The 27,892-nt window shown below is 36.9% G+C and overlaps 1 protein-coding gene across 2 annotated transcripts; it reads right to left on the bottom strand.

The window, feature by feature from the left end:
• Positions 1 to 69: 69 nt before the first annotated feature.
• Positions 70 to 27,892, bottom strand: LOC139980326 (uncharacterized). Of its 2 annotated transcripts, XM_071991924.1 has the most exons (18): positions 27,527 to 27,888; positions 26,332 to 26,618; positions 24,770 to 25,120; positions 23,877 to 24,094; positions 21,962 to 22,130; positions 21,036 to 21,118; positions 18,103 to 18,318; positions 17,550 to 17,664; positions 16,408 to 16,447; positions 15,732 to 15,790; positions 11,731 to 11,813; positions 11,289 to 11,379; positions 9,964 to 10,053; positions 7,885 to 9,431; positions 6,434 to 6,509; positions 4,795 to 5,046; positions 4,152 to 4,224; positions 70 to 3,450 (listed from the first exon to the last, which is right to left on the bottom strand). In XM_071991924.1, exons 1-18 carry the CDS (start codon positions 27,699 to 27,701, stop codon positions 3,362 to 3,364), a joined length of 4,014 nt encoding a protein of 1,337 aa, XP_071848025.1. In that variant the 5' UTR covers positions 27,702 to 27,888; the 3' UTR covers positions 70 to 3,361. The 2 variants fall into 2 exon arrangements, with proteins under 2 accessions (XP_071848025.1, XP_071848026.1); XM_071991925.1 differs by lacking the exons at positions 70 to 3,450; positions 4,152 to 4,224; positions 4,795 to 5,046 and adding an exon at positions 5,095 to 5,757 and having other exon boundaries at positions 6,337 to 6,509; positions 27,527 to 27,892.

Here is a 27,892-nt window from a genome sequence, read left to right on the forward strand (position 1 = left end):
CCCAAAAGTATTGGTTAATTGTCAAACAGTTAGAAGAATCCCAGTCACAAATTATTACAAATTAATATGCAAATGTGTTTCCCCATATTAATGATCACACAGAGATGCCCCGCACAAAAACAAGCAAAACATCTTCTTCTCTACCCCCCTCTCTCTCCTCTGTGCTTTTAGGAAGTAACACGGAAAAACACCATGACCTTTTTTTTTCTAAACGATTTAGAAGACTTTTCTAAAACAACATGGCCTTAATAGCAACTCTACTATTCTGCATGCTTAGATGCCTATCTTATAGGTCAGCTATGTTTAAGTAAGGGTCCCTTAAGCTTTACATAGTTTAAATAATTCTGAAATCTGAATATGCATGACATGCTTATTTGTGCTTTAAAGCTATATGGAGTGTTAGTGTTAGGTCAGTGGTTAACGCCGTTGCCTTCCAATCATAAGGTCCCCGGTTCGAGTCACTCCAAGATTAATGTGTGTCGTCCAGATACAGAGTTGTTGACAATTGACAATTCGTAATCATGGACGTTAAATATGAATGTAAGAGACTGACTTCGGTCAGCTTGCGGCTTTGATAAGCCAATGAGGCTTCTTCACGAGTTCCTGCTTGCAGGAGGATCTAAAATACATACAGAAATATTTGCCATAATCACCATAAATGATATCAAAAGCACTATTCTAAGAAACAAACTGCTAGAGTTTTGTGTGTTAGGGAAGTTATGACTTACCGCACAATCTCACCAAATAGTTCTATTAAATTCAACTTTTACAACATCTTGCCTATGCCAGCCGTTATTAGTACATCCTGGTAAAACAGTAGCATAATGGAATCACAAGTATTTATAACCGGTATTTTATGAGTTGAAACCGTCAGGGTTATTGCAAAAAAATGAGGGACTGAAGGTAAAATGCTTCTTAGCTGTTCATGATAGCTCAAACACAGCTGGAAAAACACAAAGAATCAAGTGGGGAATGGGGGCACCGATTTGATATCTTCCCTTTTCCACATATTGGCTGATTAGAAGAGCCAAATTTTGAATACCACTTTCTCGTAGGAAAAGAATATTTTGACTATTGCATTGAAATTTCTCTGTTCATAAACCTGCATATCAAAATATTAATTCTGTCAATTGGATCAGAATCTGCTATAACCAACGGACAAAACAATGCATCCCCCCTCCCCTTCCCCCTTTCAGAATCACTAGAGAAAGCATTCAGCCCAGAGATGATAGCTTCGATCTATAGATATGATGAGCCAAGTCTTCATAATGTAATGATCAAAAACTACTAGGTAGGTAATACTATGCTATCCCAAGAAGCTATGCCACTCCCTCTTGGGGAGTAATTGTTAAGCTTCCATTACATATATAGACTCCTGATAAGGTTTACAGTCAACCTCATAATCTTACTTGTACGTTTCAAGTTAGAATACCAAACCTTTGCCAAAAACTTTCAGAGAAAATAGTCCCTTTGTGAGAAAACCAGAATCAGACTTTATACTGAACTAGAGTTGATCTTCTACAATGGTTTTTAACTAAAAGCTGTCAGTTGTATTGAGCTACACTCACACAAACCCAGACCAGACTTGGGGAACTTTAATCTTAGAGAGATTTATAACACCTTCATTCACATGTAACTATTGCATCGTTCTGTGTTAATGCTATGCCTCATCTGGTCATCCACTCCATATTGGATGTAAACAGCTAGCAATTAGCCCAATTCATAACAGTCAAATTTAAAAGAGATATTGTCTTAACTATTTCATGCAAGTTACGATAGGTTTAAGTATTTGAAAGAAATAGGTCGATTCTAAATTGTGCTATACAGATATACATTATCTGTGGGAAAGTCTTAAAGTTTGACTGACTCATACTTATTAATGTTGTTGTTACATTAATGCAACAAAGCAGTCATACATTTTATTTGGGCTCATTCTTTTGGTGATTAGAGAGGTCAGAGGTCACTCTAGATCCACTACTAGCTGCTTAAAATTTTTTCACAACTTTTCACTGGAACATAACTCATGAAATGTGCTGCCAAATGAAATACCTTTCTAAACGATTTCTCAAACGATTTCTCACTAACTTTCAAATTGAGGAGAAAATCTTTCTTCATATCATTACATCAATTCCATTTCCAATGTTTGTTTGTATTAACATTCATGGATTTTCTTTCTCATGGCATGGCAACCAAAAATGATAACTTAAACTAAATGTTACAACAAATTTTGCATTTTAATGAAACAAAATCTAACCATCTTCCTCACAAAAGCAGAATAAATTTAATTCCAACACTTAAAAAGGGAAATTAACATCATCAACTCCCTCGACTTTTTAGTAACTCCAGATTCATTTTTTGACTCAAACTTATAGTGGTCACATGACCACAAATCCATCAATGTCTGGAAATCAAGTTTACAATCATTATGGCATGCATTGGTCAACCACAGACCAGATGCAATATCTGCCTATTAAAGTCAACATTTAATGTTCAATGATAGCTACAGGCTCAAGTAAATTCCAGCCGCAGCTACAACAGGGCAAATTCGTTTGGTCGTCCCAGACGACTAAATTCCTGTTCTGCCTGTGGAAGACTAATTGCTTACATCAGACTCAGATTGCTTTGAAACTAAATTTCACCCAAAAGTGACAAATAAGTATCAACCTCCATTTCGTTTGGAGAGACGGAAATAAAAACAAAACAATACTTGTTGGACTATGATCATCTCAACAGGCAATTTCATTGGGCCAAACCTGCTGTTCTATTCACCAAACCTACACATGTCTCCTACAGTGTACGTATTGCTGTTCTATTCACCAAACCTACACATGTCTCCTACAGTGTAAATATTGGTGTTCTTTTCACCATACCTACACATCTTTCTCCTACAATGTATGTATTGGCCATTCTTTATTGCTTTCTACAGTTTTTCAGATGAGTAAATTTGCCGTACGGACAAGCAGAAATTTAAACACGGTTGTCCGAGGGACAACCAGAAAGGAATCCTTATAAGTCTTGCCCAGAAGGAGCTACGTGTGCAAAGGTTGGACAACAAATTTTGGAAAAACAAAACACTGCCACTAGTTTCTCGGAAATTTGATCACACCTGCCGACAGGAAAAACAACCTCAGACCAGGAACAACTTTTAAGCTTTTCAAGCTACCCTCATTATTACTTCTGAGTAATTTCTTTAAATTCCACTCTACCATCCAGATCTCTCCGCATCTCCAATCGCCATCTTATGACTGACAGACGTTTCCTCTGGAGTAGTCAAGAATCTTTTCATCAACTTCTTCGTCGGCTTCGAACCACTTTCAGCAAGCACCTCCTTACGGGGGCTAAACTGTTGAGTTTCTGCCGGCTATGATCCTGAAGGTAGATCCGTCTGCGATTTGCACATGTTGTGACTGTGGAAATATTTCTTGACTGCTTTTTTGGCTTTGAATTTTGCTGTAAAGAAACATCGGAACAGTCGTGAAGACATGTGTAACACAAAACTTGTGAACATACATGGTATTTGCAAATTGCATCCAATGGTAATGAGAATAACGGTTTTTGAAGGTCTGTCAAAAATCTTCCAGATAATAGTTGTCATTAGAAAAAAAAAAAATTGAAATAAAGTTACATTTTTTCCACTTCTGTAGCCAAAGTAACAGAGAATTAGACTAAATTTAACTGAAAAAATCAATTCGCAGTTAGGTCATGACATTTCCATTGTACCGTTATTGAGTTAAACAATGGACACAAAGGAAGTCTGAATGTATTGTAAAAATTGTGGAAGGGAATGCAGATATTCTCAAAAGAGGTATATTAAACGGGACTTGAACCGGTCATCATACTTAAAAGATATGATGTGAAGGAATTAGAACGATAAACCCTCGCGGGCTTGACAGAGAAACCTACTCCCTGTGATTAAAGTATTACAAAGAAATATTACAGTATGTAACGGCAATATAAAAAAAAAACACAGTGTCAGCCAATGGTTTAATCAGGTATGGCAGGTTGGACCAGGTCTGGTGGAAAGGGGGGGGAAGTTGTAAACAGGAACAGAGCCCTGGTCAATCTCCCTTCCCCCACCTTCTGGTCCAAAACAAAACTGGCATAGACACAGGTTAAGAAAGAAGTAGTGAGATCAGTTTAATACAACCTACCATTAGTGTGTTCTATATCGTCCTCTGAGAGAATATCACCCGTCAGGATCCTGGCCAGAGACTTAAAGAGATCCTGAAAGATTCAAATATTGATAAACCAGATAAAGAGAGAACAGACTTCCCTTCTAAACTTGATCAAGCACTATTGTAGTAGTTAATTCTCCAGTTATTACAATTTACAAGAGTACAATTCGTTTTTGTTTCATTTCAAACTTTTATAAAACTATTAATATTTTTTATAAAGTTTCTGGTTTGATTTTAATGCACGTGGCTAAAAATGACCCTAGAAAATAACCCGTAACGGATTAAGGGATTTCTCTTCATTAACATTCTGCTAAAAGTTCTAATTTATTTCCTACTTGGTGCAGGAGATGAGTAGGTCCAATCACTCTATATGTGGGGAGCTGCTACAACACCTGCTAGCAGGGACCTGTTACACGCTTGCATAGCAGGGCGTGGCTACACAATGCATAGAATAGCAGCTCCCTGCAATGCATGTCTAACGTTAAGTCTCTAATTAAAAGTATTTGACATACATATGAGGCACATATAAGAGGCTCTCTTCAATATACATAACAAATGAAACAACAAGAAAGAAGAATGCAAAACTTCTCCCAAAAAAATCAAACTGACAATTACTCACTTTGGACGTAACTTTGTTATCCTTGTAATATGGGGTCAGATATTTAACCACTGCATCCGCTACAACCTTCTTGATGTCAGTGGCTAACTTTACCTGGACCCTCTTCTTGTGGTATGACAATGTCTGGTTTTCATTGTCTATGACCTCTGGGTCAAAGGTCACAGCCCTTTGTTTTCTGGCTGCCCCCGCTTTCTCTGGTGACTCGGCAGCTGCTGTGTCACTCGGTGACAACTTTGAACGTTTTCTTGAATTCTTTGTAATAGATAAAGAAGAAGTACAAACTTGCAATTATCTTCAAATACTGTTAATGGAACTGGGGTCATCGTCCAAATCGCAGCAGGGACGACGAAAAGTTGCAGCAACTTTCAAAGGTAGGTGAATGACACAGTGAATTAAAATATCTCATTAAATATGTGGGTAACAAAAATATTCTGTTTTTGGGTCACAAGAATTTACAACTCAATAAATCAGTCGCACCAAAATTGTTACAACCAGAGAAAAGTGTAAAAGATCATAGATATGAAAGGGGTATCCGATTATCTCTTAATGTTATGTGGCTTGGTTAGAAATGATGCAACCTCAAAACAGACTACAGTTTTCAAAATCCTGGTAACTCTTTTCGAGTCTTGTGGAATGAACTGTAAATTATCCCTCTATTCGTAGATACACCAGCTTGAGGAAAACTTGGGACTTTGAACAATCACCGAAATGACAAATTCATCTTCTCGACCAATCAAAACCAACCTTAAAGGGGCTGCCCAAAGAAGAACCAGTTACTCTAGAGAGCATAGACAGTTAGAATACAGCCTGGACATCCTTTGTCACATTTATATACTTGTCTCAACTGATAACTATTTTCACCTCTTTGTGACATCCTTTAAGGAAAATCCATTTGCCAATGCAAGAAAAATTCATAAATAATTCATACAACCTCTCCTGAGAGCTCCTGAAGGTCAAAACCAAGTTAAGGTTAAGGTTAAGGTTAAGGTAGTAAAACTTGGTATAGCGCACATTACTGTAAAAAAACACTCAATGGCGCTGAACAAACAAAACAATTATCAAAACGATTTCTTAAATAAATGAGTCTTTAAAGCAGCTTTAAAAGTTCTGATGGTCTTTGAATTTCTTGTGTCGACGGGGAGAGCGTTCCAAAGTCTAGGGCCAGCGACGCTGAAAGAGCGGCCTGCGAAACAATTGCGGCGTGTGAAAGGAACCTTAAGAAGGATGCCCTTTGACGAGCGTGTTGAACGACCAGGTGTCTTAATTTCCAGCAACTCGGACAGATAAGCTGGTGCTGAATTGTGTATACACTTATAAACGAGGAGGAGGATCTTGTACTCGGCACAGACATTGACGGGGAGGATGTGCAGCTCCTTCAATGCTGCGGAGGCACTATCATATTTTGATCTGCCGAGAATAATTTTAGCCGTGTAATTTTGGATCCTTTGTAGGGGATGAATAGTGGAGGCCGGGAGGTTGATAAAAAGACCATTGCAATAGTCCATATGAGAGAAAATCATGGCATTTGCAATTTTGAGACATGTTAAAAAGCGAATGGTGTAGTGCAAGGTGAATCGACTTGCCAGTCAATTATAGATAATAACAATAATAAAAGAAACAACGGCAAAAACCTACAGACCTCCTCTAACAACTCCAATTTCCTCTTCTCAATTCTATCACCATTTTCCTCTTTCCCTGAGATGTCTTTTACCGGACTATGGAAAGAAAAAAGAAGCAAGAAGCAATAATTACTAAGTTTAGCTTAATACCACATCCTGATAGTATCGTTTCTGACAAAGACATATAATTATGAAGTTTGTTGAAATCATTTATGAATGAATCAGACATTGGGATAGTGTCATCATCCTTTTCTTCAGTGGCATCTTGAAGTCAGAGATGATTTGAACATGAGCCTCAGAGATGTCTGAGCCAAATGTAAACCATTTATTCATTCACAAATGTGTTACACTTGTTAAAACCCTTGGTGGTTGGGTATAAAGTATAACAAACTGCGATGATGATGGTGGTGATTGGCTCTTGGACTCCGACCTCGAGTATGTTTATGGCTATCTGTACCATGTAATTATAATAAGACTTCATTTACCAGCAATTCCCTGACTGAACATAGACAACTTTTCCAAGAAAAAAAAAGTGTCTATTCTATAAAAAAAAACTTATTATCCCCTGTAGGACCTCTCGCCAGGTTGACCAGGAGTTAAACTCCTTTTGATTTGATTTGATTTGATAGTGAAACATTTTAGTGATGATGGTGATTACTGAGATGAACCTCAGTCAGTGCGGTGTTAAACGCAATAGTAGACTAGTAGCAACAATAACAAAACTGCTCCTGTTGGCTTTTAATAAAGTAACAACATTAAACTTTTTTACACTACATGAACTGTGAGTGTCACTTTCTCATTTATGGTTCACTTTGCATAAAAATAATTGGCATTTTAAGTTACCCTAGTGTGATCACCGGTCGTAATAGAGAGATCAACATACTAGTTTTGGTCAATTCATCGCGCGTTGAAAACCAAAGTAGTCGTTCTGACTTATTTCAACACCTCGACTACAGTAATCTAATATCAGAATATATTTTGGCCATAGAAGAAAGTGTAATTTCTTCACTAAAATTCCTTGTGGGAATAGTTACCTGCATATGAACAATTTTGAAATTCACCTTGAGATCAAATTATCAAATAGGTCAAAAGTATGGGTAAGGTTTTGTGTGGAATCAGCTATAATTGAAAAAAAACTGCTTTCATCATGATGGGCTACAGTTTTAATCTTGATGACTACTGCCTACTTTGAGAAAATTGAGAAAAACTTCACGATACCAAATGCAATTGGGACGTTGTCGTGTGTTGACCAAACGATGGCAAATTTCTCCAGCAGTTTTGTTATCAACTTTAGAAATCCCTTTGATGTCATAAAAAATGCTAACGACCAATTAATCGTACCTTTGTGGAAGGTAAAAAAAATTTTTGTACCATTTGAATAAATCTGGTGTTACGAGTAACATTAATGCGTAACTAATTTCTTTTGAAGAGATGTAATCGGCTACTTTAAAAGATTTGATATGATTCTAACCTTGACGGGTCAAAACTGTACTTTCTCTTTGGTAAGGACGGTTTAGCCTGGTTTCCCTCTTCAGTTTTAACATGCTTCTGCTCCTTCAGGTGATTTTTGGCCGGACTAGCACGCCTTCCTGTCTGTTTATCGATACTTTTTAATGTCTTGAATTTTTCTCTGGCAGCTTTTGCGGAGGAATTTTCGCTATCACTCTCATCTGAGCCGAATATTTCCTGAACCACAGAGAGTTCAGCATCAGTTTTCCTTTCTCCTTCAGGCAATGTTTTTCTCTTCATTTTGTCATCCCTGTTCAATTTGAGCGGTAAATCATTTGTCTTCTTCAAAGTTCTCCTCTTTGGCTTGAACTGTGAAGGAGATCTCTCAACGACGACATCTTCGTCGTTGCCGAATACATCGAACACGGAAGATATGTTATTGATCCGTTCTTCGCTCTGTCTCTTGAATGTATCCACGTTTTCTTCCGTGGAGAGTTTCAGTAGGTCTAGATTGGATATCTTGGGTTGTTCGCTGTCACTATCGTCCGTGCCGAATATATCCCGTATGACGTCTTCCTTGCTGTCGGGTTCTAAAGTCGCCCGATTCTCTCCATTATCGGAACAAACGATCGGTGTTACTCTATGATTGGACGACTGCATAGAATGCTTGCCGTCTTCGCAGTCGCTATCGTCTTTCCCAAATATATCTTGAATAACATCTTCCTTGCTGTCGTGTTCAGTCGTGTCCTTGCTGTCGTGTTCTGCTTTTACGCCTATGTTTTTGTCAATAGAATAATCCATTCCTGTTCTCTTGTACTTAGATAGCTGCAAAGGATTCTGGGAAGACGGTAACACTCTGTGAGGTTTCACTCCCTCAGACTCTTCATCCTCCCCACTGGATGGAATAACTCCATCAATTCTAGAATTCTTTGATGCGCCGTCCGTTCTATCCACACCTTTCAACATTTGCCGAAGACGGGAAGAAGGTAACATTCTGTGAGGTTTCACTCCCTCAGGCTCTTCATCCTCCCCACTGGATGAAATAACTCCATCAATTCTAGAACTCTTTGGTGGGCCGTCCGTTCTATCCACACCTTTCAACATTTGCCGAGCCGACCGGAACTTTGCGGTTCTGTAATAACCGCACCGGGGAATTTCGGAGTCATCCTCGCTTTCGGAAGAACTCGAAGAAATGCTATGCACATTCTGCTTGTCTGGTTTGTGATTCTCTTTCCTCTCCGACTCAGTTCTGCTGCATTTTACATCTCCATCCTCCTCAATTTGCTCCTGTTTTTGGAGAACATGTTTTGTGTGATCATCCCAACCGTCTATCCTCTCTTTCTTCTCTGAGACGATTGCATTTCTCTTTTCAAGATTACTGTCTGACTTTGGTTCGGACACAGACCTTGCTGATTCCGAGGCAGCTTCACCCTGGCCGTTAGACTTTGGTTTGATCAACGATTCCCAGAAGGCTAGACGTGTCTTCTTCGTTGACGATGTGGCTTCCTGATGACCCTGTACTTCTCCTCCCTCTAAAAGAGAGGATGCCTTCATGAAACCACCTAGTGCCTGTTTGAAAAAAAGGTAGACAGTAAAGTCACCAATCGTATGCAAATCTGGGGTATTAGGGAGGAGGTAGGAGCAAGAGTAGGGAGGGGAAATTGCAACAAATTTCATCCACATCTGGGCGCCACCCTGCATGTTCTCTCTTAACCTAATTGAGAGAAATGTAGACTTTTGCTCTGGTGCTTGTCTGTTGCTCTATGCACATCAATAAAGGGAGGTGAGTATTACAGTGCTACCATATGATGATGATGATGATGGTAGTATTACAGTGCTACCACAGCAGATGCTGTGCTATGATACTGAGCAATAACAGACGTGTATTGCCACCTTAAAGGTAGCAATATATATCATGTACATTATGTTTGGTAGTGTGCTTGAGCGGCAACCTAATTTCAGGAGAAATTGGAGGTGTCACAACTTAACATGAAGACAGAAAAATTTAAATGGGGAAACCATGAAATCCTCCCAGATAAAAGACAAGGGGAAGCAAAATGAACCAATGTCGTGCATAGTGTTGTTTTAGATCATAACTTACCAATTTTGGTCTTCCTGGTCCAAGAATATCTTCTGAAGTAATGGGCGTGTATGGCGTTCCTTCTTTTGTGTACTTCTTTATTTCTGATGACTTTAAATGTACAGAGACACACAATCAATATTTTCAAATTATAATCATTATAATCATTTTTTTGATGATCATCTTTAAATGTAATCATTTTTTTCAAATTATATTCATTTTTATGATCATCTTTAAATGTACAGAGACACACAATCAATATTTTCAAATTATAATCATATTTAGCAATACAAGATTATACAATACAACTCAAAAAAAAAAAAAAACACATTAAGGTTTCTGCTGGTACTTCTTCTGAAGTACAGCAACAAATCTTCACTGTAGATTTTTTGTCAAATATCGTCAGAAAATGTTTTTTAAACTTTGACACATGTATGATCTCTCATTAATATTCATATTTCTCAGTGAGATTCCAAATGTGGATGCCAGCTTCAGATTTGATTTCATCCGACCATGTTTCTAGTGCATTTAACACCAAAGCAAGGTATACTTTCAGTGTCTCCAAGTACCTCATTATATCACCCCCCCCCCACCCTTACCTCTGCCTCCCTCCCCTCTGCAACCTATTCCTTACTTTATTCAACTATGGAGTCAGCAGAGGAACATGTGTGGCCCTAGGGGTTGTTGAGGCTCCCATGAAGGTGGATCTGAGGGTCCTCAACCAGCAATAAACATCTTAAATATGAAATGGTGCATTCTGTGGCATAGTTAGGCTATAAATTGTGTCTATAATTTGGTCTACATGCAGGTTGGGTTATAAGATTAGAAATATTTTAAATTCTTGTGTGGAGATGAAACGGGGGGGGGGGTGTACACTATATACAATATGAATGACATGTACACCAAGGTGTAAATGTGCAATACTACTGTATACACCTCCCTGGAAACCTAAACTGAGATATCGCCTATATATATATATATATATATATATATATATATATATATATATATATATATATATATATATATATATATATATATATATATATATATATACATATACATATACATATACATATACATATACATATACATATACATATACATATATATATATATATATATATATATATATATATATATATTTGTCTCTAAGCACCACTGAATACTGCTTCACTGTGAATATTAGGGGCTAAGAAAAAAATACTGATGGATGGATTGTCTGAATGATTACTTGAACCGTACTTTTCAATTTTCTAGGCCGGGAAAATAAAATCATAAATTGTGTGCATGTTGCAGGATCTTCCCCCCGTTTTCTGTTCTTACTATCTCTTACTTGATCTTACCAGGCTGATGATCTTGGCTTTGTACATGTTAACCTTCTTGGCGCCTTGGAACACTTTGTGTTCCATGGTCAGTGCCATGTTGAAAATATCTCTGGAAAGGAAAAGCATAACAATATCTTGATCTTTCAGACTCTTTTTTTTGGACATCAAAATACTACTACATTTTATTGATCTATGTTACTCATCTCACTCAACTGCATAATACTATATAACACTGAATGTACACATTCTTTCAATACACAGCTTCACACGCGAAAAAAGGCCACCCATAAACTTTACTTTGACTAACTGAATAATCTCCCAAATTGTCTAAAAACTCTACAATTTTATACCCTCCATAATTTCTTATTATTTGTGCTCTGTTGTTATTATATCATAAATACCATCAAAGTCTTCAGCAAATACAATATATGTAGATACATAAACTAAGAAAATGACTCACCGAGCAGTTCTGCCTTCAATCTTCACTGTATCTCTGTTACTGGCCAAACTGTTTTCCAATGTTTTCAAACAAAACTCTCTCGACTGTAATGCAAGGCAAAAAGGAAAAACAATTGAAACAAAACAATTGAATGTTTGGCACTCAGCCAAGTATTAAACTTGGCGCAGACTACTGATATTTAAAAACAACAGACAGAAACAGAAACTCATGAGTGGCCAGACAGTATGCTAGTATGCAGGCATACAGTATTTCCTGGTAGGAATAAATTGATGGTCGACCTGTCATGCATTAAAGTGGTAAACTGTGCAAGTACAAAGAGTTTAAGATCCCCCCCTTTAAAAGGGATATACGAGTGCCTTAAGTTGATAGCCAACTGGATATGCTGCCAATTGTTTAGCTTCCTTTCTTTTTCGTTGTTTTTCTTTTTCTCAAGGTCAAAACCACAGTCTCATTAGCATTTGACGTATGAAACATGAACATTTTCAAATTTGATGAAAGTTTGTACAATTTTGTATCTGGCAACAAGAGAGTGAAATGACATCATCATGGCAATTGAACTGTAAATGTTTTGACTTTTCTTTCTTTCATTCAAACATAAAATGTTGATATTCTTTATTCACAGAGCAAAAAAAAAAGGATTTTTCCAGAACACTGTTGAGATTGAAAAAATTCTATAATACAGAGAACTTGAAAAGCTAAATGAAAAAAAATGCCAAATTACAAGGATTTATTTCATCAGCAAGAAGATTTTGGCCCGTATATATATATATAAATATATATGTAATAGGAAAGTAAAGTTTCTGAGGAACATGAACCATGATCCATTTCCTGCAGGAAGGAAGGTTTTAGCCAGCCAACATGTAAGGTTACCTGCAACAGACCGTATCTCCAATGACGGACAAGATAATGAGATGGAGATTGGAGGATATTATTTCTCTGTAAGGGTAATGTTATTGTTACAGTGACTGTGACCGTGAATATTCTGACAGTCTTAATAGACACATTTTTTTATTTTTTTATTGTTGTCATGTTTAATGAGGGTAGTCCTGTGTAAACAAATGTGTAAACAAATGCAAATAAATGATAAATAAAAAAAAATAAAAAACAATGATAAACAAATGATAAATAGACAGGTACATATGCAGAGCAACAAATTTTGACAGATAACAAATTTTCCGCAAATAAAATTAAAAAGTGTCTCCTCAGACTGAGAATTGTGACCCGTGAATTCAGGAATACAATATCTAGTGGTTCTGGCAAATATTAAGCTGCCGTAAGGTGACCATATTTTCCTGACTGGAATCAGGGACATTTATTGCGTGACTGATATGGGGAGGGGAAAATTTTCAAGTGCCTAAGATGCTTGCACTTTTTAAATCAACTTTATTTTTAAAAAAGGAGCTTTTTCTTAGATGAAATTCACGTACTTTACGTGGTTCTTTGAGAGCTTGTGAGTTGCTTGTGTCATAAATTCGTGTTCCCTTTGCGACTGCACACTTGACTAAACATTGTTTTTACAATTATTTTACTAATAATGTGTGATATTTTCGAAATTCCTGAACATTTTGACGAATCGGGGACATTTTCGGGGACACTTGTTTATCAGGGACAGCACACTGTAATCGGGGACTGTCCCCGAAAATCGGGGACGTCTGGTCACCTTAAGCTACCGAGTTTCACATACAGTAAGAGGTAAATCCCAGTTTTCTATTTCTGCTGTATTATTTGGAAGTACAGTACCTTGCAATAAAGTGACATCAAAGATTCTACCTAAAACTAATTTTAACAAAATCTGTAGTAGTATTGCAGATAGGGAATTTCAAGACGTATGTGTACTTGGTTTTCACTACATACAGCAAACTTATATAAAGATATTGAAATGAGTTTAAAAATACATGGTACAAATGGGTTAGGTAACACTGGCAAACATGGCCGTGAGAATGTCTATAAGGCTTTGAGGTGCACTGAATGGCATTAAAGGATTGGTTCAGTTATCATACATGTTTATGTTATATGAAAGAGGACAATAAAAGAAACACATTGGTGAAAAAACTGTTCAAATATCTTTTTCGTTTAAAGAGATATTCAAGTGTAAAGTTTTATCAGATTGTGTAGAATCTCCTGAAATCTGACTAGCTGTGATGTCACATCTTCACATTCCTGAAAAGTCTTTGTTTTTTCTTCTCTAAATATTTTGTGAGATTTCATGACTTTCAACCAAAAGATATGTCAGGAGGTCTCATATTTGTCAAAGGAAGTATTTGAGATTAAACATATGAGGAATTTTTGATTATATTATTTTCAAATGTGTTAAAAATGTAAATAATTTTTAAAGAAATATATTCACAAATGTTAACTAAGTGAGGATGTGACGTCACACCCTCACAGTATTAAAGTCATTCTACACCAGTCGTTTTCAAAGAAATTTTGCTATATTCAAAGTGTCATATCTCCTTAACAGAGCATGCTATCATGGTAGTTTCTTCACTGTTCTTTTTGTCTTTTTGTGCTCTTTCTTACAAAATAGACATGTCAAACACCTGAACCAATCCTTTAAAGTATTTTTTTTTTTTAACAAAATATCAAATCAATGGCTGAATGGCTAATTCTTAACAACAAGCTGATAAATGGCTGTCATAGTATAAGGTAAATAATTAAATACAATTTTAAATCATGGACGCGAGGAAAAGTGGAATACATTACAAAAGGAAACGAAGTACAATTGAAAAGGGTTACATTACTCCGGCCAATAGTTGACACAAGGAAGTTGAAACATTGTCATATTTAGAACACGCATGCCAAAGACAAAATCAAGTCAAGGCCAGTTGATATTATAAGCCGCACGTGTTAGCTTCATCAAAGCCCTGCAAATATTCATGTCAATGTTTTTCTCTGCCAATTGCAAGAACCTACAGGCAATAATTACAATGCTTACAGTATCAATTTCCTGGAATTTGGCAGATAAATAGTCTCTGATTGTCTCAGGTAAATAGTCTCTGATTGCCAAGGGGCAGTAGGTCTTTCTGTTATGGTGTTATTATATGCTACATTAATAGAAAATTACTTTTACGTAGGAAAAGATCAAAACGATAGTTTGACACAAATTACAATAAAGCCTAATTGGATTCTTCAGTAGTTTAATTAAAAGGTGAATTTTATCATGTATGTATTTGGTAGATATTGTGGTATTAATTTATGAGATGATGGATTCATACATCAAGTTTTACAATACAATTAAAGCATGAGTGATACTAGAAAACAAAAAAGCATTTATGGAGGTCTGAGCTGTTTGAGATGTAGTTACGAGCGCCAGTGGCGATTGTTGTCTATCATAACTGTTTTTAATTTCTTTTATCTGTCAAGGTTGATTTTTAAGGGTATTATTCTGGCCTGAGAATTTTAAATTGTTTGTTGGAAATGAAACAAAGCTTTGCCTTCTGTTTTCCTTAGGGAGGATTAAACTTACATAAAGTAATAAGCACTCAGCCATGACTTTGTTAATTTTGTTAGACAGCCATCTTTGCTGTTTTGATAAGAACTTACAGGAGTTGTCAGGTTGCCCATAGGACAACTGGAATTTTTTTCATAAAATCATCCGCGCCTGAGTAGACTTCAACCTCGATAATATCCTGAGAAGTTTGGCCTCAGTTTACGGCAAAGCAAATAAAACACTGGCTACATTCTAAGGACAAGTTAAATACATTTGATAGGATATTGTCTAATGTCTAAAATCTCTATGCAACACTCACTGAGGGATTACATTATTTTTTTTTCTTTCTATACTTAAATATATCAACGAATCTGGGTCATTTTTTTTTTTTTAATAATCCAGAAGTCATTTGATTCAGTTGCTTAACAAATTTTGAGAATGGCCAAAAATCATCTGAACTATTTTAGACTTCTCTAGAATAGCAAACACGATATGTTTATCTGCCGTGACAGGCAGAAATATGTCCAGAGGGTCATTTGAAACAGGCAATCAAAAAGATATCAATTCTTACCTTTACTGTCAAACCTGGAATTTTCTCATTGGCAGCATCCAGTAAGGGGCAATCTTCAGCTGTATGTAAACATAATGTAACAAAATTTACTGCATCTGTATTAAGGTTCTGTGAGGGACAAGTGGCCTATTCCACATACATTCAGTTTGATAGAAAGCAGGCAGGCTTCCTGCAGTACCAACCCTCATCTCCCCCCCCCCAACCCCCCTCAATTGCTCCAGTTTGTATCTAAAGTCTTTTTTATTCTCTTAGTTATAAGCCATATATTTTATGTCGACAACAAAAGGGTGGAGATGAGGAGCAGAGATTCAACAATTTGATAACGTTTCATGCTATTGATATTTGTGCAGCCACGAAGCATTATTTCAAGACTCCAAGTGCCCATTCACAGTGGTGTCAATATTGCTGGACATATTCTGTGGGCCCAAATTTTCACCTGCACCACCTACAGACTTAATTAACTTTACAGGCCTTACCCCCCCCCCCCATATCTCTTAGGGGTCCATGAACACCAGGTTAAGAAGGATGACTTTAACAAAGGCAGTAAATTACTTATGAAGTTTGAAAATAAGTGACCATTATATGACTTTCTAGCATATCTGAGAGATGATCCTTTCAGTAGGAAAATATTTTTTAAATTTTTAGTCCAAACAATCGTGTACAACAACACACTTACATGGTGGCTCAAACTCGACTTTCTGTAGTTTTGGTTGGCCCTGTAGATGAGATAAAAACAAATAAAGATATTAGCGATAATTGAGGAAAATAATAACAATTGAGGAAATCTATTTCAACAATAGAGGAAGGGAACTGCAAATATGGATCTCAATTGTTTACTGTAAGGATTTATCCAGGAAACTTTATTGAGATTCCTCTATTACAATTTTAACTAGGCTATTGTTCTCCCAACTGACCATTTCAAAACTCAGTGTCTGCCTCTAAAAATGAGAAAAACTGTGTGTAAAAATCAAATGCATTGTTCATAGATTTTATAAGAACGGCGCACCAGTGCTGTGGCCGAATGGATGAAGGCAGTGGCATTTTTAAGCAATGAGGCCTAGCAATCTGGAGGCTCAAAGTTAGATACACGGCCAGGTCATAGTAAGGTGGGTTTTACATCCAAGAGCAATCTAAGGTTTTCCAATCTGAAATGACTCTCTAAATGAAAAGATTACAAATATGAGTTAAAATGTTAAATGGGAAGCCACCCGACATGTAAGTTGTAATCCATAAGCCCTTGCGGGTTTCTGCCACATTTGTGGTCGATTAAGCGTCGTAAAATAACTGCTGATTATTATTTCTATTATTATAAGTTATTGACCATAAATAGTAAACAGTTGAGGTTCCTATGCTTCAAAATCTGTAGAAGATTCCATCATTCTGCACAGAAATTTCTCTCAATTATAGCAAACTGTTGCCAAAGGGGAAGAAGACAGCCCAACCCTTCGAATCCCTCCTCTCCCCCCCCACTCCTTACCCCCTTCCAAGACTTTGAGAACCAGGTTGCAAATTGGATTCCTTTCTGTCTATTTCTGGATAAAACTCTGGTTTACTGTATTGCCTTTTTTTTCACTCAAAGGATTATAAAAAAGTACTTTAGAACACACCAAGCCACTTCATTTCAATCTGATCTGAGCATCAATAGTTTATGAACACCGAATCCCACCCATACCGAGTTCAACGTAAGGCAATGTCACTAGTTGCATAGCGTGTGGATCTGAATGCCTTATAGCATATATATACACTCCACTTAGGGTGCCCATCAAATACTAACAAAGTCCAGCTGATTTCGAGATTTCAATGTTTCTATAGGATCACCTTTCTCCTTTTTGCAAATTCATCGTGGATTAATTTATTCCTGTGCTTCCTGGCTTGTTCCTCTCCTTCCTTCCCATCATCCTCATCTCCAGAATCGTTCCACGGTCCACTGCTTCTGTCGAGTGAAATTGAATAGACACATTTTTCAAACTGTTTCAAAAATTAATTTCTCTTGTCAGTTCCGTATTGCACATTTTATATAAAGAAAGCAAAAAAAAAAAAAAACATTCCTTATCATATCTGCATACACTTTCCAAAATATAATGAATAACTATTAATATTGAATTTATCTCAACAACAGGAATGCAGAATATTTTCCATCTTTCTTCCTTTCCTTTGACAATTTTGTTTAACTGTTCCCTTTTAGTTCTATGTTCCCTGTGGATCATACCAAGCAAAGATATTATAGATTACACGTATATACACATGGGTATTTCCCTGATGTCACGACCATCATTCTCAATCCCTGCCCCCTGCCCCCACACATACATATGCTCTCCCCCCGGCCCCAACATGTCATATGCATCTCATGGCATCGATTAAGCATACTTACTGCATAGGTCGACCTCCACCATACAGTTCCATGTTGTCACTATACATCACTGGTCTTGAGTTATACCCGTTACACCCCCTTCCGGTCTTCCACAGTCCACCGTTTAGAAAGTTCAGCTGTTTTTGGATACTCTTCTTGTCCAGGCAAACGTCGCAAGACTTGTTACAGTTAGGCTTCTCGTCTCCGAAGAAGTTAGCGATGGCTGCATGCCGGCAACTGAATCGAAAACAATGAGAATTGTACCCAAATCCTACATCAAAACTATAAAACACAATACACAATGAACGACTGTTTAACTCAATGAGATACAAGAACACTCAATGAATGACGGTTTAACTCAATGAGACACAAGAAGGTACACACAAAGTGCACATCGCCCTCAGGTTCTCGACTTGTAAAGTCAACATATTGAGGTAAAACTTACGAAGCAAACAGATTTGGGTTTGATCAACATGCAATGTTTACATGACAGAACATTCCACATTAACAGAATATAATGGACCCTATTGACATTAATAAACATTACACATACCTGTACCCAACAGATACTGCTCAATGACAGTAGTTTAACGATTTATTTGTGTGTTTAACTAACATTACTACACAGGTCATGTGCTAAATGTATTAATATGATTAATTCTTATGAATGACAGTACACTGCAACAAATTTAAGGAATACAATATATTTTCAAAGACAATAACCTTTTGTTATTTGAGGGAAAGTGGTGACGGGATAGGGGTAACGGAGCAGGGAAGGGACAGTCAGAGATAGAACTGCCTTCGGAGAATTTTGATAAATAACTTAAAAGCATTAAGTTACATATATAATGTACAGTGGTCGCTGATCATTGATTTTTGTTCTATGTATTGGTATTCCAGTCTTTAGCTCTACATTCATCCATTGTATAGAAGAATTATCAATAGTTTGAGTCTTTCTTTTTGAGAAAGTTCAATGATGGCTATCTTGCACAAACATAAACTTGTGATAACCTGCCATAGCATATATTCCAACTCTTATTTAACTTGGCATAGCTTACAGGAACTATAATGTAACTTGGTATAACTTACAGTAACTCTTGTATAACTTAAAGGAACTCTGATGTAACTTACTTGGTGTAACTTATAGTAACTCTTGTAAACTGTAACTTAAAGTAACTCTAATGTAACTTGGTGTAACTTATAGTAACTCTTGTAAACTGTAACTTAAAGTAACTCTAATGTAACTTGGTGTAACTAATAGTAACTCTTGTAAACTGTAACTTAGAGGAACTCTAATGTAACTTAGTATAACTTATAGTAACTCTTGTAAACTGTAACTTAAAGTAACTCTAATGTAACTTGGTGTAACTAATAGTAACTCTTGTAAACTGTAACTTAGAGGAACTCTAATGTAACTTAGTATAACTTATAGTAACTCTTGTATAACTTAAAAGAACTCTAACGTAACTTGGTGTAACTTATAGTAACTCTTGTAAACTGTAACTTAAAGTAACTCTAATGTAACTTGGTGTAACTTATATTAACTCTTGTAAACTGTAACTTAAAGTAACTCTAATGTAACTTGGTGTAACTAATAGTAACTCTTGTAAACTGTAACTTAGAGGAACTCTAATGTAACTTAGTATAACTTATAGTAACTCTTGTAAACTGTAACTTAAAGTAACTCTAATGTAACTTGGTGTAACTAATAGTAACTCTTGTAAACTGTAACTTAGAGGAACTCTAATGTAACTTAGTATAACTTATAGTAACTCTTGTATAACTTAAAGGAACTCTAACGTAACTTGGTGTAACTTATAGTAACTCTTGTAAACTGTAACTTAAAGTAACTCTAATGTAACTTGGTGTAACTTATATTAACTCTTGTAAACTGTAACTTAGAGGAACCTCAATGTAACTTGGTGTAACTTATATTAACTCTTGTAAACTGTAACTTAGAGGAACCCTAATGTAACGTGGTGTACCTTACAGTAACTCTACTGTAACTTGGTGTAACTTACATTAACTCTAATGTAAAATAGTGTAACTTACAGTAACTCTTAAGTAACTTGGTACAACTTACAGTAACTCTAATGTAATTTGGTATAACTTAAAGTAACTCTAATGTAACTTGGTGCAACTTAACGTGACTCTACTGTAACTTGTTATAAATTAAAATACCTTTAATGTAACTTTGTGTTGCTTACATTAGCTTGGTGTACCCTACAGTGACTCTAATGTTACTTGGTGTAACTTACAGTAACGCTAATGTAACTTACAGTTACTTGACGTAACTTACAGTGACTATAATGTAACTTGGTATAACTTACAATAACTCTATATCTTACAATAATTTAGTGTAACTAACAGTAACTCTAATGTAACTTGATGTAGCTTACAGTTAACTCAATTGTAACTTAAAGTTCACTGACTGATACCACGTACAAACATGAAACTAATCACCTATCATAGCATAATATACCCAATCTCTGCATAATGTATCGACCGCCTTAACATGTAACTTTGTGTTAAACGTTCTATCCTAAATGCTCTTAATAACGTGGTGCAGTATCTTGGCTATATTGGAGTGGCACTTCCAATTATCATGCAATTTCCAATTTGCATATCATATCTGATTAATACTTATATGAGAAAGTATCTTGGTGATGAAATTTTTTAGAACTGAATGAACTGATTCATCCTTAAAATAATTGACAAATCTTGTGCTGCAAACAATGCACAAGTAGCTATTAGATTAGTCAAAACAATTAATAAGAACATAACATGGCAGACTTTGCATTAAAATACTACCAAACACTGGCAACTTATTGTAAGCGAAATGTAAACTAAATGTAAGCTGCTGCAATGACAATTTCATTTCATTTGACCGGGATTCTTTTAGGATGCATTTACAGTAGCTAAACATTGTCTCAAAAGCAAAACTATCGACTTACTAGTTTTCTTCGCAGAATTTTATCAAAGCGTTAAAACTCTGCATGGTAGCCTTAGATCGAGTTCCGTCATCTTTCGCTCCTTTCTGGAAAACATGAAAGATCCTCTGTTTTATAAAGATCTGGCACATTAATAAACAACTTTTTTTTTAAGTTTAGTTTAAACAAAAACTACTAAGTATCACCAGGGCTGTACACATGTGGAAAATCCATAGGATGACATGTGATAAAGATACATTTTAAAATTAGCTGTTTTCATTTAATAGGATATTAGTCTAGGAAAATTGTGGTTGTTACTAGATGTCAGTGACCATAAAATTCACTGAATATTAAGCTTAACATGTACAATAGCTGGATAATACCAGAATGTGAATGATTAGCTCAAAAGTTAAAACAAACAGGTCCCAATGAGTGCATATCTATATATATGTTTCTACAAAACTTAAATCTTTGCATTCCAACCAAACCCACTAATACAAGTACAACTACAGTCTTTGTGCTGTAGGTTAGGCTGTTGGTTACGGAAATCAAAAGGAAAAAAAACAGTAGTGGAGTTCCATTTCCTTGTTTTCTTACACATAAAAATGTTATAAATCGTTATTTTTTTCCTGACATGCTACTCAATTTCATACCCCTCCCCTACCCCCCAGGTTGTATAATGGGTGATACTGAGGTGCGATCTTTAGCTGCACCTTAAGTATGGTATCGTGACCCTTGAAAAGCACTGGTTGTGCATGGGAGGTAATCGTTGTCAACTACAGGCCAGATAGCTCAGCTGATAAAGCACAGGACTTGTAATTACTGGTTTAAATCACATTTTAGCCCAAAATGCCTCTGATCTCTCTTAAATGTTTGCCAGTAATTTCCCAGTCAGTTATTTTGTTTTCTTCCTAAGATGTATTCTTTGGGAATGTAGCATAAATTCTCACCTTTTTCTTCCTGTTTGCTAGATCCTTAGTGAGGAGGAAAGAGACGAGATTCCTCTCTTGGCGGGAGTAATAAAGCCGACAGAAGGCTTCATTGCCATCTCTGCCAGCCCTCCCTGACTCCTGGTAATAGCCAGCCATCGACTGAGGCATGGTCAAGTGTATCACAAACCTGAACAGATGAACAAAGAATTGTGATTATTTAATTGGGAGTAATAAAGCCGGCAGTAGGCTTCATTGCCATCTCTGCCAGCCCTCCCTGACTCCTGGTAATAGCCAGCCATCGACTGAGGCATGGTCAAGTGAATCACAAACCTGAACAGATAATAATAATGATAATAATAATTATATAGCGCCTTTCCCAAAGGCTTGAAGCACTTTACAATATTACCCTGGTTAACGATAACCTGTTAAACATAGAGACAATCCCTCCACATGGCAGCAGCTAAACTGTGCCCAGCTGACAGTTTTATCTCACATGTCCCCATTACACACCTGGGTGAAGAGAGGCAATGGAGATAAAGAGTATTGCCCAAGGACACAACATAGTGATCTGGCCAGGGCTCGAACCTGGAATCCTAAGATCATCAGTGCACTGCCTTAACCACAACGCTCACAGATGAACAAAGAACTGTGATTATTTCCAGAGAGAGAAAAGGTTCCAAAATTGAATAGAAAGCTAATGAGAAAACTGGTAAAAAATAGGAATCAATGCCCCTTGCAGACTTTTGTTTATTGATAGAAATTCTGTTGGACTAATTGGTCATTCACGAAATACGTTGTTTCGCATTCTGAACTGCATATATGCGTAAGCCCTAGTCCTGGGTCACTATCTTGTCCAAGCTATGAAAAACTTATGCATCTAACACATTGATTTGAAATTACCATAATGTGTACCTTAAAATCTAATGGAGAAAATTTGATCTGAAAATCTTTCGATGTTCAACTGTCACTGGTTTGTCTTCAAGTGTGACTTTACATTTGTTGCAGACAAAAGTGTCTTCAAAATTAATTCCATCTTCTTATTTACATATTGGTCTGAGAGATAGGTGGGAATACAATGATTGAACTGTATCTACAATAACTACTGTGCAAGCTCATAGACCATTTAATCCAGCATTACAGTCAATTTTGTGAGCTGCAAAGTTTTCCTAAAGATCTGTTGTTCTATAATTGCTTAACCCTTTACATTTTTTCCTGCTTTCATGTGGACTAAGGAAACAGAGTTCATCTTTCACGGGACATTACTTTTCTTTACAAAGGAAACTGGTACCAGTGAAAAGATGGTAGTAGTTTAACATGCTGTCATAAAAATATTGTATTGGTGGAATGCATGGGGGTATCTTCAGACACACCCTTAATCAACAGAGGGGCACTGTTATATCGGTCCTAACTAGTTTTGCTCAACTTGACAAGCTGCAGTCTCTGAAATCACTGAGAATTCCTTGAGAATTTCTGACGGACACTTCTGGTCAAAGTACCTGCACATTCCTTGATTCACAAATAGTGTGACATATTGAACCAACACACGGTTTTTACCAATCATATCTTTCGTTTGGCAACTATAAACATGTCTGGTCGTCAACCAATCAGAGAGTTTCTTCGAGTTATTTTCAATCAAGGCTGCTAAACTGAGTTTAATCTTTTCACATCAGTCAAATTGTATCCAAGTCTCTGATATGGAATAAACTGACTTATACCTGGGATTCTTCTCATTATTATTGAAGACAAGATCTTTTAAGACATATATCTTCACAACTAGCACAAAGACTGAGATATGCTATGGCACTGTACACAGGATAGGTCACACGCATTAGGACACAAAGACTTTTCTCAGGAAATGTAGGAGCGATATGACTGCGCCCTCTGCCAAAAACGCATTACAAACGTCCTCCACCTTCACAGAATCAGTTCATACCTGACAGATGCCTTATCAACTCCCATTCCAAAGCTAATGGTTGCTACGATGACCGATACTCTTCCGTCCATCCAATCTGTCTGAGCCTTTGTTCTGTCCGCGGTCTTCAGTCCAGCATGATAGGATACTGCAGACAGGCCATCAGTATCGAGTTGTTGAGCGACCGTATCACAGGAATCTCTGGTCCTACAGTAGATGATACCGCACCCTGTGCCATCCTATCGCACATGGTATTCAACAAAATAAGAAATAGATTACATTAATGAAGGAATGATAAATGAATAAGTATAAATTTCCCAGGAGTATAACCAGCAATTAATATCCATGCAACTGGATGACATTTGGAGATAAACTGGTCAGTCTCAAATATTATCATTTTTAGGAAAGCAATATTTATTTTCAAAGCAAGGCATTGACTTTGGGTTTAAGGAGGTTTGTACATATCGCTACAATTTTTTAATATTACCAAGACAAAGACGTTTATGAAAATTAAGCGAAAAAGTAGCGACCTTATTTAATTTAGAAAAGAAGGACCCTACTGAAAGAAAATAACGTGATAGTAATAATGAACATTTAATATTGTGCCGGTAACTTGCAAGAGATGCTCACAGCGCAGTGACACAATAGTGTGAAAAGACAGTACCTCATGAGACAGCCAAAAAATAAGACAACAGGTAAAAAAAATAGTAATAAAAGGAAAAGCTTGTCAGAAGTTGTTGAAGTTTTATAATTAACACCAGAAAATTAGTTGATCGTTCTAATTAATAACTACTGTAACACTGATTGTGAACGACAAGCCTTCTGTCAGTCTTAAGTCTATTCCCAGTAAAATACAATAAACATTCTACTGTAACTCTACTGCAGTATAAAGAGCAACATTCATGTTTTTTTACCCCGTTTTGTCTGTCGTCTTCGAGAACTTCCTCTACGAACTGCCTTACATCAGACAGAGGACTCTCCAATAGGTCCTTGAAGACCACCTGATAGTTAAGGTTACCACGAAAGCAGCTGGACTTGAAAATCTTTGGATTCTGTAGATTCAGATGTGTCAAGATATCTTTCTGGACGTGAGCAGGGGCCGTCGCTGTCAGAGCGATACAGGGGACGCCTTTGATCTTCTTACGAAATGACCCAAGCTTGAGGTAGTCTGGACGGAAATCGTGTCCCCACTGGGACACGCAGTGGGCTTCGTCGACCACAAAGTAGGACAGAAGTTTTCGACGGAGCAAATCAGTGAGGATCAGCTGAGAAAGAGGAAGGTACAGTACTGTAATCTGCAAGTGTAACTGATACAACTCCAATTAAAGGCATTGAAGACTCACCCCAAACCGCGTACGGCCATCTGAAAAAGTTAACTTTCCGTTGCTTGCAAGTGACGTTTTGTTCGTGTCGCTACAAAATGCAGACAGTACAGTAATGAAACGTGATACCTTGTTATCTTTAGCTGGACCTGAGTTTGTACACTGTGCTTTGGGTATTGACCACAGCTGTATGTACTGACTGTAGACTAGTGTCTAATTACCGATGGTAGCAAGCTGTGTGTGTGTTTTTTGGGGGATCGATGGTGGTGTCTAACACTTCTGTTACACCTCATTCGAAACTAGGTCAGATTACTGGCATAAGACGTTTCATTTTGCGCGAGTCTTCACACCCTTTAAGATATACTGTACATATGAATCAGACACTACTCCAATTATGCTATACATTTTGAATCGTAGCTACTGTAGAGACAGAGAATGTTGAAATCGCACAAGTTACTTGCATAGTGCAGCTACAAAGTAGCAAGCATCCAAAGGCAGACTACTGTAAATGCATCGAGGCAAATTTTTAAGGATTTTTTTTGTGGTTACATGTCCGTCGGACAAGTAGGTCTTACTTCTGGTTGTCCGATCAGCAAATTTGGTTGTCTGAAATACATATAGCAAACTAACAAAGAATGACTAATATGTACTCTGTAGGAGAGATGTGTAGGTTAGGTGAAAAGAACACCAGGCGTTGGACCCAAAAAAACCTCTCTCTAGATGGATCGTATAGGCCTACAACTATTTTTGTGTATTTATTATGGAGGGTAATACCAATTTATCATTTTACTGTACCTAGCCCACAATCATACAACCACCAACGTTGATTTTTGTCATACTCCAAACAGAAATACTGCACGTCAAAAGGCCAGTGCAAGGTCTTGTCTTGGTGAGGTGCTTTAGAAAGACATTTGAAACAGGAGTGAATGTAGCAATTAAATTGGACCATTGAACGTTGAATATAGCAAACCCTGACAGAACAAAGGGTGTGGACCTGGTATTCTAAGTTTACATATACTGTACTGTACACTTAGTAAAATATATGTACAGTAATCTCAGATAATTTGTTGGAAATGAATGATATAACCTGTCCTCCTCCAAACCCTCTCTCTCCCCCTCCTTCACCTTTAATACCATAATATTATAAAGCTCACCTGAAAGTTAGGAGTGGCAGCTTGCTCAGGAGTTATGTATAATAACTTCAGTGTAGGCCTCTTCTGTTGGAGGTTAGTAAGGATTTCTGCTCTCTCAGAAGTGGTAATCTTTGAGTTGAGGGTTCTTGCTTCAATACCTTTATCCTTCAGATGTTTCAATTGATCTTCTATGAGTGCAATTAGAGGTGATATGACTAAGGCAATACCTTCCTTTACCAAGGCAGGTAATTGAAAGCAGAGGGACTTCCCAGCACCAGTGGGCATAGATACGAAAGTATCATTGTTACCTGAAGATAAAGAACAATCATACTGTACTTACAAATGGTCATTCAATCTCTTCACAGACACAGTTTCAATTCTTTATATACCATATGATATAAAATATCATGTAATGGTATCTGTCAGTAGTGTATTATTGAAATTTCTATACTTAGTGATATTCAGCAAAGACTTCTAAGTCAGCACATTTTCTGGTTGCGGAAACAGCAACCAAATAAAAAGAATCACTTAGCCTGTCAGTGTGCAGCAGTAAACACATTACTTAGTAATAAGTATTAGCGGCTACACAAGATTACAGTATTAAAAGTGTAATAAAGCATAGGGCTGTTTGACAGATTTTTACAATCATATAGCAGTGACTCCAATTAATTTTGTGCAATAACGCTACTTGGCACTACAGCATGTTTGGCATGGTATTCAGCTTTGCAGCTTTCAATCCTTGACACTACACCTCTAGTTTGACACTCATCTTTTACAATTGGCCAGTATCATATGTATTGAAATCACTGCTGAGAAAGGTGTCCGATGTCAGGGATGGTGAGCTTGGTGTCATGATTTTGAAACCAAATCATTTCCTAGGAAAGTAGGAGTATAGTCAGTTTATTATAGCCTACTTAGTATATAACATCAAAAGGAACCCATATGCTAATATACGTTGGGCCAGTAGTTTCATGTGATAGCACTTTCACCAAATGCTGGGGGAGAATATTTATGTGGAAAGGGGACACACACAAACATGGGAAGCGTTGCACGAACGTAGTGAACACTTAACGTTGCAATGTAAGTTTAACAGTTAGTTTACTGCAAGGGTTAAACAACGATGAAGTACGTAGGGCCTAGGCCTAGATGGCATTATACTGTATATCACTATTAGATTAAGAAATATCAAAAACTAATAGGCAACCAATATTATTACCGTTTATAACAGCTTCAACTGTCTGCTTTTGAAGTTCGCTCTTAAAAAGTGAATATCCGAAGATTTCACGCAAAGCTGTCTGCACGTTTGCATGTTTTCCTTCCAAATTGTCAGCATTCTTCGACGAGAAAAAGTCGGTGAGTCTTTTGTTTTTTGCCTTTTTTTTAGACATCATGAAATTAGCATTAGCCTACAGTGCACTAAATAATATCAATGTTTTCAACGCCGGTTGCTCACCCGGCAAGGTGGGTAGAGCTCTACAATTAAGTTGCTTTTAGTTGCTTGCTCCAATCTTACAGATGTGTAGTCTGTGAGTACGTATGGCTACTGTGCACTTTATTTGCAGAACACGCACAGTTACTATCA

This window comes from Apostichopus japonicus, chromosome 14 (genome assembly GCF_037975245.1).
Source record: "Apostichopus japonicus isolate 1M-3 chromosome 14, ASM3797524v1, whole genome shotgun sequence".
Lineage (NCBI taxonomy): Eukaryota > Metazoa > Echinodermata > Holothuroidea > Aspidochirotida > Stichopodidae > Apostichopus > Apostichopus japonicus.

Bases quoted from the DNA above. Each gene is read 5' to 3' on its own strand.
- LOC139980326 (XM_071991924.1), bottom strand. From the start codon at position 27,701: ATGATGTCTAAAAAAAAGGCAAAAAACAAAAGACTCACCGACTTTTTC. The intron at 25,121-26,331 runs GTGAGCTTTATA...CCTCTTTCTCAG, and splicing joins CTGCCACTCCTAACTTTCAG to CTGATCCTCACTGATTTGCT. The intron at 3,451-4,151 runs GTAGGTTGTATT...GTTTCTTTACAG, and splicing joins CGATATAGAACACACTAATG to CAAAATTCAAAGCCAAAAAA.